Consider the following 15,554-nt stretch of genomic DNA (forward strand, 5'->3'; position numbering starts at 1 on the left):
TGTATTTTTTGTATTGTTCAAGTTTATGTTCAACAGATCTCTTCAATCTGTTGAACCTGTATCTTGTATTGTTAAGATCTCATACTTTTGAGATCTAGGGTTTGGTTGGGTTATTTTCGGGTTGGATAATTAATAAAGTTTTGTCACTGATTTTGTCACTATTTCTGGTGTTTTGTATATTTCTGTTTGAGATTGTGTTAGATCTGTACAAATTTTACACACACATAAAGATTTAAACATGTAATTTACTATAACTTTATTAACAAGGCTGCAGACAACATTACCCCACACGAGGGTCACATGGGGATGACTTAATAGAAAAGTTGAGCTCCTTTACCTTTAGGGATGATAGGTGTTAAAATTTAGAACATCAAGTGTTCAAGGTTTAAAAAATGAACCAATGTTGATTTTTAGACCAAACCACACGATTAAAATTAAAGTTTACTCTTGTCTTTTTCGGGCTTTATAGAAAATAACGTGTTAACTAAGTCAATGAAATTATTCCTTCTTTAATCTTTTCTCAATATGTAGTTGAATTAGAACTTTTTAATTGGAATCCTAATGGAATATATTTTTACACTTGTTAGTGTTATGTACATCAGTTCTTTCAATGCATTATTTTTTAACTAACAAAAATATCAAATATTGATTTTTTTTTGTTGGGAAATTTGACTTTAGGTTGCCATACGCACAAATAATACTATTATAACAAATATAACAAATATGAGTCACTTTACTATTGAGCCATTAATATGATTATGACCCATTACAATCAAAACAATAACCCACTAAGACTGTAATGACCCAATGTAGCACAATACAACCAAATCAATACCCCTCAAAATAAGATCCACTGGATTCCGTTATAACAAAGTACAACCACATGTTACACTTCATATAAGATAATATTACATAAAATAAGACAAGTAATTATAAGTCACTTTACCTAGACATTGCCCATCAAGAACCTTTTAACCTACTACAAGCTAAAATACACATTAAGACCTATTATAACATATTGCATTTCAATACTAGTTATCAGACCCAAATATAACGCTTTGAGCCAGTTATAAAAAATTACACCCAACTATGTTTTAGAAATTCATGTTCACATAGACTCAGGTTCATCCTTGGTATGTGCATCATTATTCTTTTGTATCCATTCAATAAAATTGTTAAGATTTTTGTGTGAGCACCCCCCTTTACTTGCAACCTTTTCTTTGATATCCGATGCCTTCACTTTTAATGTTTTATCACTCAGCAACTTCTCCACCTTACTCATTATCTCTCCTCGAGTAATGATACCTACTTCATCTTTTTCTAACCCCAGCCCATTCTTCCAGATGTCACAAATGTAAGTCTCATTGTGAAATTGATCAGCAAAATACGGCCAACACAAAAATGGGACTCCGTTTGTGACACCTTCTAAAGTAGAGTTCCAACCACAATGACTCATGAAACATGCTACCGAAGGGTGGGATAGTACCTTCTGTTGCGGTGCCCAACTCAGGATTTTTCCACGAGAGCCTATTCTTTCTATATATCCTTCTGGATAATCAGTTGTAGTCTCCTTAGTCATACCTGGTCTCACCACCCACAAGAATGGTCTGTTGCTAAGTTCAAGACCATGTGCCAATTCTTCAAACTGAGTTTGGTTGAACATAGTGAAGCTCCCAAATGCAACATAAATGACTGAAGACACTGGTTGTTGATCAAGCCATGCTAAGCAGGTGCTGTCTTCTTGCCAGAAGTGGCCCGCCTGGACAGCTAGTCGGTTGCTTGCTAGAAGAGGGCCAATCAGCAATAGCTGTGGATACAGGCTAAATGCTGCAGCCTCTAGCTCAGGACACGAGTTACATATAAACCATTCTGTCAATCTGGAAGCTTCTTCAGCCTGTAGTACCATTTTAAATATAACTTCTACCAGAGCTGAGTCCTCAAAGCATGCCCATGTAAGGTTTTGAGGTTTTATAGGTGGCATGGTTTCAGATAGTTGAATCATCTCATCACTTAGAGGTATGCCTGCAATGTATAAAAGGTTCAAGAAAGATTAAACGAACATTTTCGAGTACGAATTTAATCTTGAAATACATTAGAGGAGTCAAAATGGGTTCAAGTTTAACCATGAATGCAAAAAACAGTTTTATTTAAACTAGTATTACGACCCGCCGCAATGCGGCGGGAATTCTTTAGTTATAACTAAGTCGATTTAGGACCCGCACGTTATGTTGAACCTGTCAAATGGGAAAAAAATAGACGATGTAAAAACGTTCACCCACACGCGCACGTTGCGTCGTGTTAACTCAGAAAATTTAGAACGAAACGTAAAAACGTTAAACCAGAGACGCACGTTGCGATGTGTTAAGTCACAAAATTTAGAACGAAGCATAAAGCGTAAAATTTGCGGAAAATGAAAACAATAAAGGAACAAAGTTGAAAGTAAAGAAGTTGTGAGAATATATCGCAAAAGATAAAAGGTTTTGGGTTAAAAGTAAAACAAATAGTTTTTGGTTAAAAGTAATTTATGAAATACTTTTGAGTGAAAAGTAAAAAAAAATCAATTTTTTTTTAAAACCGCCAAAGCCAAGGTTACAACAACCATATGCATAACTATTTTTTCTTTGAAAAACCCCCAAAGCCAAGATTACAACACTTCGCGATATATGAAAAGTATAAGAGACCAAAGTTGCAAAAGATGAAAAACTTTGGGTTAAAAGTAAAAAAATATCAAAGTGGTTAAATCGCAAATGATGGAAACTTTTGAGTTAGAAGTGAAAAATCAAATTAATCAAAGGGTAAATTGTATAAGATGGAAACTTTTGAATTAGAAATGAAAAATCAAGCTAATCAAAGGGGTTAAATTACCAAATATTAAAACTTTAAAGTTAAATTGTCAAATATTGAAACTTTAGGGTTAAAAAGGAAAATTTCAATTTTTTTTTTTTAAAAAACTCCCAAAACTAAAAGTACAACAACCTTATGCATAGTTATGTTGCTAATTTATAGGTTTTTAATTAATAATAATCTTGTTAAAATGTAAATTAAATTATATGCCTCTCACCATTCTTGTTTATGATGCCATCATCGATGAGTTTCTGAAAGGACAAAAAGGAGGCCAGTGTAGCAACTGAGGCAGGCCAGAAGGCTGCACTACTAATTCCCATCTTCTTTGCAACTCGTATGGCCCATCCCATGAAACCATCAGCAATAATACAAGTAACTTTACTACTGTCTTCTTTGTTAATTGTCTCTATTAGTTCTTCAAGCTTGCGGGGCATGGTTTGTAATATTGACAAGGTCAGCTTACGAATGTCGCTCCTGTCCTCCCATGGTTCTAACCCATCAGGGATTGAGACCATCTGCACCACATCCCCTAAACCATCTTTATCTAAACAATTGCCTGTCACGAGCTTGTGATTGACCTCTGTGTTAATACATGTAACTCTGACTCTGTGCTTCGCTAATCGTTGAGCAAGCTCCATTATAGGAATTACATGGCCTTGCGCGGGATAAGGTATAACTAGCACATGAGGTTTTGGCATGATTTTTAAGTAATTTTTTCTTGGGGATTCTTTAGAAAGAACTCTTGATGTTTCTATATTTCTGTCAGCTCATTTTTGTAGACAGATATAGAGTTTTTTATGTATTTGTGTTGTTTTGCCATATATGGCATATTAATTTTAGTGTGTCATTTTCTTGTGGCCTTGATATGATATTTTTCCTTATCTCAAAAAACTCCCATTCGGCTGTCTTGGTTCCATGCTTTTAATTACGGGACCATATAACATGTCTCAAACATGGACTTATTATAGAACATAAAAGATTTTGCTTTTAAATTTTTTTCTTATATTAACACTAAAAATCTATTATAGCTTGGAGAATTTGACGTGTACTAATGAGATTAAAGATCAACGTTGACGAAAACTATTTTACTATCAACTGAGATAGCTAGGGAATGTGGTCCTTGGACTACAAATGTTAAGGGTTAAAGCTGGTGATCAATATCGCTTGCAATAAATTACATAGTAACATCTCATAAAGTGATAAAACTAGCAATAAATTACTTTTTAAATTTGGTCTTATACATATTAACCCTACAAAATCTGTTATAATTTGGAGATTACAATGTGCACCAATGAGATCGAAGATCAACATTGACGAAAATTGTTATACTATCACTAGTGCTCTAGTGGTGGCCACGGGTATTTAAGTTCCACCTATGATGGGCCCGGGTGAGTTTTCCCCTTCAGTGGTTTCTCGTTGAAGGGTTTAAATTGGGGATCTATTGTGCGAGGGGCTCTATAGCGCGGACCCGGTTAAGACAACGACCTCCCGATATTCGCTAATAATTCACACCTTTAAAAAAATCAATTGAGATAGGGTACGTGTGACTTCAGGCTGCTGGACATAAAGAGCCATGTTTCTAATCTACCTTGAAGGTTTATGAGCAAGTGGATGTGATACATTACAAGGCCAATGTGGACCATGGACTATTAATGTTAAGAGTTAAGCTGGTGATCAATATCGCTTGCAATAAATTACATATTAACATCATAAAACTAGCAAAACCTTCTGGGATGCTTTAATTACATCAGTTGTATTTCAAAATTTTGAACTAAAATTGCCGATCTACTATATTTCTACATCTTGATGAGGAGCCGATTTAAGAGTTAGAAGATTTTTATTTGGATAAGGGAAAACAAGGTTTGAAAAGGCTCATACTTAAACGGTCATAACTTGTGTTATGATTGAGATTACGGGGCCCATGCATGACCATCTGATAGAAATGTGTTGATGAACCGGATCATGTTACAAATGGCCAAAAGCTAAACCCGAATTCCTTGATTAAAGGCTCCTATTTTGTCAGCCAAGATTTTCCCCAATTTTCGTCAATCTTTGTTACTTACCTTTTTAGCTTAAACTGCGTAAATCAATGATTAGCCTAAGGGTAAATTACTTTTTGAGTCCCTGTGTTTTATGTGTTTTAACTATTTTAGTCCAAAAACAAAAAGTTTAACGCCCTGAGTCTCATAAGAATTTTCTTTAGCCGTTTGATTCCAATTTTGTGACGTCTGTTAAATGATACTTAAAACCTGTACCAAAAGTACCTATAAAGGTACTTAACAGCCCATTTAACAGACGTCACAATTCACAAAATTGGACTCAAATGGTTAAGGAAACTGCTTATGGGGACTCAGGGCGTTAAACTTTTTGCTTTTTTTTTTTTGAACTCAGGTAGTTAAAACTTATAAAACAGAGAGACTCAAAAAGTAATTTACCCTTAGCCTAATTTGCGCATCTATTATGTTTTTTTTTTTTTTTTTTTGAACGGCTTTAATTACACAAAATTCACCTTTGGTATGGAACTCTTGATCTTTTAAGCAACACCTTAACTCCGATAACTTTAACAATTCGACCCAACCCCCCGCCCATCTATTAGGGTTCTAATCACAAGATTTTCTGGTCAATTTGTAATTTCAGAAATTGGGAACCCAGACAAATTTAGAAAATTCCTATAAAACTATACCTTTTAATGCTTTGCTTATTTAATTAGTTTTTAATCCAGTTTCATTGAGAATTACTCTCTAATTATCTTTCGTGATTCTGCTCTATGTCCACGCACGTAACATATATTAAAAAAAAAGGTCTTTGGTAATAACATATGAAAAGATCAAGTCTCTGAAAGATTAGGGTTTACTCACTTCATAGTTTCTACCGTGCTTCATTACTATTAGGGGGACGGGGCGCCACGTGATGGCATCTCCACCACGCGTGGAACCATCACGCACACCGCCGCCGGTCATCTCCACAACGCGTGGAACATATAGCACGTTGAGATTTTCATGCGTGAAGAAGTTGATGATGCAATTCAGTTTTGTTTTTTTGAATGATTTTGATAGTGTGTGGTGAGTGATGGGCATTTCCACTAAAAACCATCCCTAGTGATGGAACAATGCTCGATGACATGACGTAAATTGATTGAATGTTGTGAGTGATGAGTGAGTGGTGAGTGATGGGCGCCCCTACCCCCTTACTAACCTATCTTGCACATGGATACGTTGGTCAGTTACTATATGGACAGTCTTTATTTCTTAGCTTGAATATTTATATATGTTTGCTCTTTGTGGTATTGTGTATATATCTTTCAAGTAAATTAATAAAAAATGCAAGGCAATTTATCCTAAAGCTTGAATAGAACAAGGCCATTGATTGTCAGAATTATGTGTTTGTTACTTTGTTCACAGGTCACTCCGGTATGTATTATCAACAATTTCATATCACATATATGTGTTCATAAGTAGACGAATCCTACCAGCTTCAGTCTTTTGATTATGTATGTAGTTCTACGTCCTTTATTGAAGTTGCGACTTTCGACCTGATTGATTTGGGTCTGCATGTATTGACGTTTAATCGATCAACTTCATTGTTTTGTGAATTAAGTGTTGTTTCTTCGTAACGGATTAGTTCCAAAAAGAATTTTATCTTATTTAAACTCACATCAAATGTAACGTTGAGATGTCAATTTGTGGCTAGCCCACTTGGTAGAGGCATATGTCCCTTAGAAGAGAGGTCCGAGGTTCAACACTTGACAGAAGATAAAAAATTAGAATAGAAGCAAACGCTGTCATTAAAAAATTTGTAACGTTTAAATAGTGGATAAAACATAAAAATGGATAAAGAAAAGAAAGTTTGGTATTCCAACACAAAATCTTTGGATAAAGCAAAGAAAATTTGATATTCTAACACACAATCCTTTTATTTCTGTCCTAAAATAGTATTGTAAAAACATTTTAGCTAAATAAGAAATAAGTCAAACGAGTTGTAACAGCTCAAGTAAACCATGCCAAGATATTTAATAAGTCAAATTCCTAACTGTCATATCCCAATTTTCCACGTGTCACCGGTGGGCCCGGTGGGGAGTATCGTGACGTCATTGATATCATCATAGTCAAACAACACAACATATAAAATGCACAGCGGAAGCAAAAGATATAGATTTATTTCAACTGAACAAAATGTAATGTTTAAATATTACAACACAGTCGAAACAGATCCACAGGCGGATCAAATAAAAAGGAAAACTGTTCAACAGACTTTGACATCTAAAGCTTGCAAGACTTGAGTAATGATGCCTGGAGTAGCCAGCCTATTTCGTCTAGCACCTGCACTTAGCCTTTTTGGAAAATACGTCAGTTTGAACTGGTAAATACAACTTAACTGACTCATTTTGAAAAGAGTTTGAAAAATTTATTTAAATGCACTTCGGCAAAAAATATTTTATAACTTGGGACAATTATTCAAAATAATCTTGTATACAGTTTTACTCATTTGTCGTCCATTAGGGCCGGTTTGTAGGGCCGGACTTAAGTTAACTGACACGCCACAGGTATAATGCCCACAAGGTCGATTCCTTATAGTGGGATACCGGTTTTTACATAATGCAGCTGTCAGGTGTACGCCTACACCCCGTGCTTAGGTCGTGGCCATTTCATGAATGATGCCAAGGATATCCGGGACATGGTCATTTAACCCCCAAGGGCCATACACCAAATAATACATATCAAACAGGTTATGTAAATACATCAATCACAGTACGATTTAAATGACTACATACACCCGACCAAGCGGTACTTTTGTAGTACCGTATCCCAAGCCCGTATAGGGAAAATAAGTTAAGGGTATTTACCTGAGCAATAGTATAATTCAAATGCAGCAAGTGCACGTAGCTTTTACTGGGCTCCTAATCTGGAACGAAGGTTTTAATAACCTATTAGAATCCTAACGGGTCTTTAATTAAGTTTATACTTAGACCGGTTAGTTTTCAAAAGGAAAACACGGTTCAAACGCGCGATAAGGCGAAGACCAGTTTAGAATGTGATTTTGACCCGACAAGCTTGTAAGCTCGTTTAACAAGGGTAACTTAAACACATTCTGGGTTTTGAGACAAAAACGATATGGTTTGACCCAATTCGGCTAATATATGTAAACTAGTTACATAGACCGATCCGAACGCGAAACATGCGTAACGGGTAACCATAAGAGTCATGAACATGTTTCACAAGTTAATATGCCTTAAATATGTTGTGACATCAGTAGGATGTCTTCTATTATGCCCAATACGAGTTTAAAACCAATTTATGCCCCGTAGGGGTATTTTGGTCATTTTAAAGGTTATAAAAGTGGTTAAATAGTAATCTGAGTTTCGGGTCTGATTAAATCAGTAAAAATACTTAATTTAGTAAGTTATATCAGTAGGGCATAACCTATATGTGGAATTTATCATTTCTAACCATTCTATGCACCGAAAGGGCATTTTGGTAATTTCACCTAAGGTTTAAAGGTCAAATCCGGAAATTTGACTTCAAAACTTTTACCTACTGTTGGAACATAAAAGTTTACTTGAAATATCAGTAGGTATCAAATCTTATATGTCTAATATGGTTTTAATACATACTATGCATTTAAAAATGCTTAAAAACGCTTAAAATGACGAATTTGAGCTATTTCCGGGTTCATAAGGGAAAGCTGATATTTTCTATTATTCCAGAAGGCTCAAAATACTTTATTTATCATATTAGATCATTGGGTAATAAGTTTGGTATTAAAAATTGGGTTTAGATAGGCTATATACTAATTATGCAGTTTATATACTTAAAAGCTTCTTAATTACGCTAATGAGCATAACTCTTAATCTAGACCTCAAACTGATGTCAAATTCTAGGGACAAGTTTATAAATCAGTAGTGAAGGTTTCTATTCTTTCACTTTATCAAAAATCATGTTTTAAGGTCAAAAGGGCATAATAGTCAACATTTAAGCATTTAACGGAATCATGTATATGAATTAGATAACCAATGAACCAAGTTGTATAATCACAGAGGGTTATACTTTTAGGTAACTTGGTCCTAATAAAGCTCTAAGGCATTCCTACTTCATGCTTAAACGGGTCAGAACTGAAAGTCAAAGCATAAGTCAAATTATGCGACTTTCGGCCCCGAACCGAGTTTAAACTGAAAATTGTCGAGTCGAACATGTTTAGACATGTTCTTATATTAATTACCAAGTTATATAAGTGTCAAAACAGGTTTCATAGCTTATACCTTAATAATTATGTGTTTATTTACAAAATAGCTTCCTATTGACTTTTTGTAACCAAGTTTGACTCGACAATTGACCTAATTAAAGTGGAAATCAGAGGGAAACCTTTTTGGGGTTTAATGCCCACATAATTACCAACTCATAGCTACTTTCATATTGACAAATTACTGGAACAATTAAGATTAATGACGAAGTCAAACCTTAATTACGACGGTTTGACAAAACGCTTATAAACTAAGCAAAACTGAATTAAAGGAGGTTAAGCATACTTACAATAGTCCTAAGCACAACTAATAGTCACTAGGAAGGATGCTTGAGCTCCAGGAACCTCCAAGAAGAGAGTTGTGAAGTTTACAAGTGAATGAGCAATTGAAGATCACAACCTCATGGCCTTATATAGGTTTCTTGGATCAATTTGATCATGCCAAACAAGTCTAGGGAGGTTATGGGATCATTCCAAGTGTCCCTACACCCTTTAAAACCATCAAACAAGCTCCAGGTATGAAAACCCACGTTTCTAAGTCGGTTAAACCGGCTGTACAGACACCTGTGATGTTTTTCTGCATCTGGTAGTCCCAGGCGGCCCGCTTCAGGATATATAAGGGTCTCACGCGGGCCGCATGGCCCTTCTGATCCGGTTACAAAGTTTCAATATTTGCAGTTTTGGTCCCTGGTCCTTCCAAACTTGATTTTAAGGTGGTTTCTTGCACTATAAACCCCCAAACTTGACTTTTAAGGACTCCAAGTCATAAACCAACTTTGTTAAGTCCCCGGTTATTCATACGTTCACCGAAAAGTCTTAAATTTCAATATTGACGCTTTTAACCCCTCGCATACGAATATTGTCATAACTTTCTCATACTTAATCGAAACCTTGTGAAATTTTTATCACACATTCTTGTGAGTATAATTTATCATTACAAAGCTTCGGGTTCGCTAAAAGATCACTCAGAGGTATACTTTAAACATGTTGACACATTTAGCCCCTGCAGTTTGTAATTCCTCACTTTCTTTCACAATTAGCTTCGTATGATCCATGATTTATTCGTTTAAGGGTATAAACATCTTGTAGGGTTATTAAAAGATATATTTATCTATTGTTGACATTTTGAACCCTTATATTCACATACTTTCTCTGTTTGTCAACTTTAGTCCCTCTAATTCAATCCTTTACATGTTTTAAGTTCATGACACGTGTCGATATGATATTGGACATGAATTTTCGAGGTGTTACACTAACCATCCTGGAAATTTTTATGTCCGGTTCAGTGAAAACTAGAACATCTAAAAATGTGAACTCACTGGAAAATATTACTGGATCCGCCACTGCGTGTAATTTCTTGCAAACAGGATACAGCTCGAATACTCAATATTTATCAAATCTTTTGAACTAGGATGCATAAAATATTTGTACCAGACGCATAAAAGCTTTTGCAGAAGGTCTTAAAATTGAATGAAAATGGAATCAGGTTAAAAAAAACACTACTTAAAAAGAAAGCAAAAATGCAAAAACTTTGGAAGAAAAGATGTAATAGCTAACGTAAATCAGTAAATGATTTACGAAATTATGTCCGAGATTATCTACACAAATATTGTAATTGATTATGTAATATTTAGTTTCCATGTATTCTTTGTATTGTCGGCCTATATATTGTATCTTATTGTTATGAATAAAATTAAGTGATTGAGTTCTCACATGGTATCAGCCTAAACGGGCAATCCCTCCTCCTTTGTTTTTCTTTTTCTTCTCGACTCTACCCTACTGCCGTCACTCTTCTTCTATAACCATCGCCACTTTGCCACTTTGCCGTCACTCATCTTCTTTCTTTATTTGCTGCCAACCCCACCACCACTTTGTCTCTTGTCCCTCACTACACTTTCTCCCACAATATTCTTTGGTTATTTTTCTTTTTGACCACCGAACCCCTCCATTGACCAAATCACACAACAATTATTTTTTGTCTGTGTTAGCAATCTTTTTTTTTTTCCAATCGTGCTTGCCATATCAATTTTTTGGTCTGTGTTTTGGTATCTGCCGAAACTATATCTGCCATAACCCTTATAAAAAATTCCACGGCCACATCGACACTCAATACCACCGAAACCCCTCTCCATTCCCTCCTTCACTTCATACCTCTCAAACTAAACTCCACAAACTACCTAGCATGGTCCCAGCAAGTCTCTCTCGTTCTTACTCTTCAGAAGTTGATTGGACATGTTGATGGCACCACTTCCATACCACCCGAAACTGTTCTTGAGGCCGATAAACCTGTCCCAAACCCTGCTCGTACCGAATGGTTAACAAAGGATCAATCGGTATGTCTCCTTCTTCAGTCCTCTCTCTCTGAGGAAGCCATGTCCGAAATTATTGGCATCTCTAATGCTCGTCAGATTTGGCTTGCTTTGGAAACAGCATATAGTTATCGTTCCACTGACCGTATGCATATCTTACGTGATAATCTGCATATGCTACAAAAAGGTTCTTCCTCTGTTGCTGAGTTTGGCCGAAAATTTAAAACCATAAGTGACCAACTTGCTGCTATAGGTCACCCGGTCGATGAAACTGATAAATGTCATTGGTTTTTATGTGGTCTTGGAACCACTTTTGAACACTTTTCCACAACCCACCGTGCCTTAGGCGCTTCATCCTTTCGTGAATTGCTTGGGAAAGCAGAAAATCAAGAAACCTTTATGACATCCCTTCAGAGTCAGAATACTCCTCAGGCTGCCTTTGTTGCTCAGCAGTCCCGTTCTGGTAATACATCTCGTTCCTCTTCAGAATCCTCTTATACTAATCGGGGTCGTGGCCGTGGTCGAAATTCTGGTCGCGGTCGTGGCAAGCGACCCCCTCATTGTCAATTATGCAGGAAAGATGGTCACTATGCAAATACGTGTCCAAATTTGGCTTCCTTTGCTCACCAAGCCGCTCCTCTTGATGCAAACGTGGCCCAGGCTTTTCAAGCTCAGTGTCATGTGACTGAAGAATACCCAGATTGGACCGGTGACACAGGTGCGTCGTCTCATATGACTCCCTATGTCCAAGATCTTACCAATGCTTATTCCGCAAAACCAAATGATTTAGTTCGGTTTGGAAATGGTCAAACCTTACCCGTAACCAATATCGGCACAACTTCCCTTAACAAAAATATTTCTCTAAAAAATGTTCTTGTTGTTCCACATCTCACTAAACGTCTTCTTTCCGTTAGTCGCCTAACCAATGATTCTCCCGTTGATGTTCTTTTTTCTAACAACTTTTTTCACATTCAGGGTCGAAACACCAAGGAAATCCTGGCAAAAGGGACTTGTGAGAATGGGCTATATGTTCTTCGGGAAGGAAATCATGCGTTTGTTGCTTCCTATTCAAATCATCATCTCAAAGCATCTTTTGAACGTTGGCATGACCGTTTAGGACATGTTTCTTTTAATACTATTTCTAGATTACATAGACATGGTTCCTTATTTGTTACGTCTTTATTGCCAAAACCGAATATTTGTTCTCCTTGTCAATTATCACAATCACATCGTTTGCCTTTTGGTTTGAATAATAAACGTTCTGAGCATGCTTTAGATTTAATACATTGTGATCTTTGGGGTCCTTCTCCTGTTGTTTCATCATATGGCTATCGTTATTATGCTATATTTATTGATGATTTTTCTCGCTTTACTTGGTTTTATCTGCTAAAGCAAAAATCTGAATTTTATGATGCCTTGTTAATTTTTGCACCTTTTGTCCAAAATCAATTGTCCAGAAAAATCAAAACCTTTCAGAGTGATGGTGGAACTGAATTCACAAACCACAGAGTTCAGAAGTTTTTCCATGATCATGGCATCCATCATCGACTCTCCTGTCCACACACGCCTGAACAAAATGGTCGAGCTGAGCGAAAACATAAACACATTACAGAAAAAGGTCTTGCGATGCTTTTCAATTCCCATGCCCCCGCCAACTTATGGACAGATGCCTTTGCATCGGCAACCTTCATCATCAACCGTCTTCCTACGGCCCTACTGGATTTTTAATCCCCCTTTGAACTACTATTCGGCCATACCCTAACCTACTCCACCTTTCGTGTCTTCGGTTGTCGTGTCTTCCCGTATCTACGGGATTATGCCAAACATAAGTTATCACCTAGAAGTGCCGAATGTATTCTTGTAGGTTATGATGCTAAATATAAAGGATATCGTTGTCTTGACCCTCGGTTAAATAAGGTTTACATAACCCGCCATGCTCAATTTGACGAAGACACTTATCCTTTTAGTGGCTCTATCAAACCGGTTGATGAAGCTACATTAGTTTTCTCGAACTTTGATGAGATCTTACCCTCCATTCCGCTACCACATCAGCCGCCCATCATACATCATTCTCCTTCAGCTCCAGTCCTACCCACTGCTACCTCTGAGCCCAATTCTGATCCTTGTCCCCTTTGTTCGGCCCACTCCACTTCTACCAGTTCCGTTCCCTCAACTCATACCGCACACCCGCCAATCACTTCCCACAACCCATCTACTTCGGCCCACAATTTACCCACCACCCATCCTTCATCTTCGGCCCAATCCCCTACACCACCTTCCTCTTCCCAAAATCCACCAGAACCCAAACCACCTCAGCCTACACCTGAACCTAGCCTTGCTCCGGGACCTCCTGTGCCGCCGATGCCATCACATACTATGAGAACTCGATCCAAAAATGGCATCTTCAAACCTAAATATTTTGCTAACTTGTGTTTATTTTCAGGTGCTTTACATCATGCGTTTCTTGCAGCTGATGACCCACGTGGTTATAAATCCGCAGCGAAGCACTCTAAATGGGTTCGTGCTATGGAGGAAGAGCTGGATGCTTTACACAAAAATAAAACTTGGGTTCTAGTTCCTCGACCTTCCAATGCAAACATTGTTGGTTCAAAGTGGATTTTCTGGACAAAATTTAAAGCCGATGGTTCCATTGATCGATATAAGGCTCGGCTGGTAGCGCAAGGGTTCACTCAAGTTCCAGGACTTGATTTTTCTCACACTTTCAGTCCAGTTGTTAAAGCCTCTACTGTGCGGGTTGTTCTTGCTCTTGCCACTATTTATGGTTGGCCATTAAGGCAGTTGGATGTTCGAAATGCCTTTCTGAATAGAAATCTGACCGAGACCGTGCATATGGAACAACCTACTGGGTCTGTGGATTCTCGTTTTCCAAATCATGTATGTCGCCTACAGAAAGCTCTTTATGGTCTAAAACAAGCACCTCGCGCTTGGTTTCAGTGTCTCAGCATCTTCTTGATTTCAAATGGTTTCGTTTGCAGCCAAGCCGATACATCTCTTTTTGTCTTTAAGAAAGGGGCTGTGATTATCTACCTCCTTGTATACGTTGATGACATTATCCTCACCGGTAGTGACTCTTCTCTCATACAAACATTTGTTACTCGTTTGCACAAGGAGTTCTCTGTTAAAGATCTAGGTCCGCTTGGTTATTTTTTGGGGCTCGAAGTTTCTCATTCTGACACAGGGATCTTTATCAGTCAGGCTAAGTATGCTCATGACATACTTGCGCGTGCCAGTCTTCTGGATGCTAAACCTGTTGCAACCCCTCTTGCCACGACGGACACCTTTATCAGCAAAGGTGTTCCCTTTTATGACCCCACTCTTTACCGGTCACTCATCGGGGCCCCTTCAATATCTCACTATCTCCAGACCTGATCTCTCATATGCAGTAAACCAAGCCAGTCAACATCTACAAGCTCCAACAATTTCGCATTTTCAGTCGGTTAAGCGGATTCTTCGCTATGTCAAGGGCACGATTACTTTTGGATTGACTTTCTCCAAACCTGCTACTACTACTTTAGTTGGCTATTCTGACGCTGACTGGGCCCGTTGCATAGAAACAAGGCGATCTACTTATGGATACTCCATTTACTTAGGCGGCAATCTTGTGTCCTGGAGTGCAAAGAAACAACCCACAGTCTCCAGATCTAGTTGTGAATTCGAGTATCGTGCTATGGAAAATACCGCAACTGAAATCATTTGGCTCACTCATCTTCTTCGTGAGCTGCATGCGCTTCCCATGGCTCGTCCTACTCTACTCTGTGACAACAAAAGTGATATTTTCCTCAGCCAAAATTTGGTTTCCCATAAGCGTGCCAAGAACATTGATATTGATTATCATTTCGTTCGAGAACTCGTCTCCTCCGGGCACCTACATACAAAGTTTGTTCCATCCAATCTCCAGGTTGCGGACATTTTCACGAAAAGTCTCTCTCGTCCTCTATTTGAAAAGTTTCGTGGATTGCTTCGTGTTGGTCCCCCACCTGTTTGATTGACGGGGGGTTATAGCTAACGTAAATCAATAAATGATTTACGAAATTATGTCCGAGATTATCTACACAAATATTGTAATTGATTATGTAATATTTAGTTTCCATGTACTCTTTGTATTGTAGGCCTATATATTGTATCTTATTGTTATGAATAAAA

At 37.4% G+C, this 15,554-nt stretch overlaps 1 protein-coding gene across 1 annotated transcript; it reads right to left on the minus strand.

Moving 5' to 3' along the window:
• Nucleotides 1-840: 840 nt before the first annotated feature.
• LOC110921206 (UDP-glycosyltransferase 83A1) lies at nucleotides 841-3,641 on the minus strand. Its single transcript, XM_022165494.2, has 2 exons — nucleotides 3,062-3,641; nucleotides 841-2,022 (listed from the first exon to the last, which is right to left on the minus strand). The coding sequence occupies exons 1-2, from the start codon at nucleotides 3,540-3,542 to the stop codon at nucleotides 1,109-1,111; spliced, it is 1,395 nt and encodes a 464-aa protein (XP_022021186.1). The 5' UTR covers nucleotides 3,543-3,641; the 3' UTR covers nucleotides 841-1,108.
• Nucleotides 3,642-15,554: the final 11,913 nt, after the last annotated feature.

Source organism: Helianthus annuus, chromosome 17 (genome assembly GCF_002127325.2).
Source record: "Helianthus annuus cultivar XRQ/B chromosome 17, HanXRQr2.0-SUNRISE, whole genome shotgun sequence".
Taxonomy (NCBI): Eukaryota; Viridiplantae; Streptophyta; class Magnoliopsida; order Asterales; family Asteraceae; genus Helianthus; species Helianthus annuus.

What these genes read in the sequence shown, in the direction of transcription:
- LOC110921206 (XM_022165494.2), bottom strand. Translation starts at nt 3,542, where the DNA reads ATGCCAAAACCTCATGTGCTAGTTATACCTTATCCCGCGCAAGGCCAT. An exon ending in TGGCATCATAAACAAGAATG is followed by an intron (nt 2,023 to 3,061) that starts GTGAGAGGCATA and finishes TATACATTGCAG; the next exon opens with GCATACCTCTAAGTGATGAG.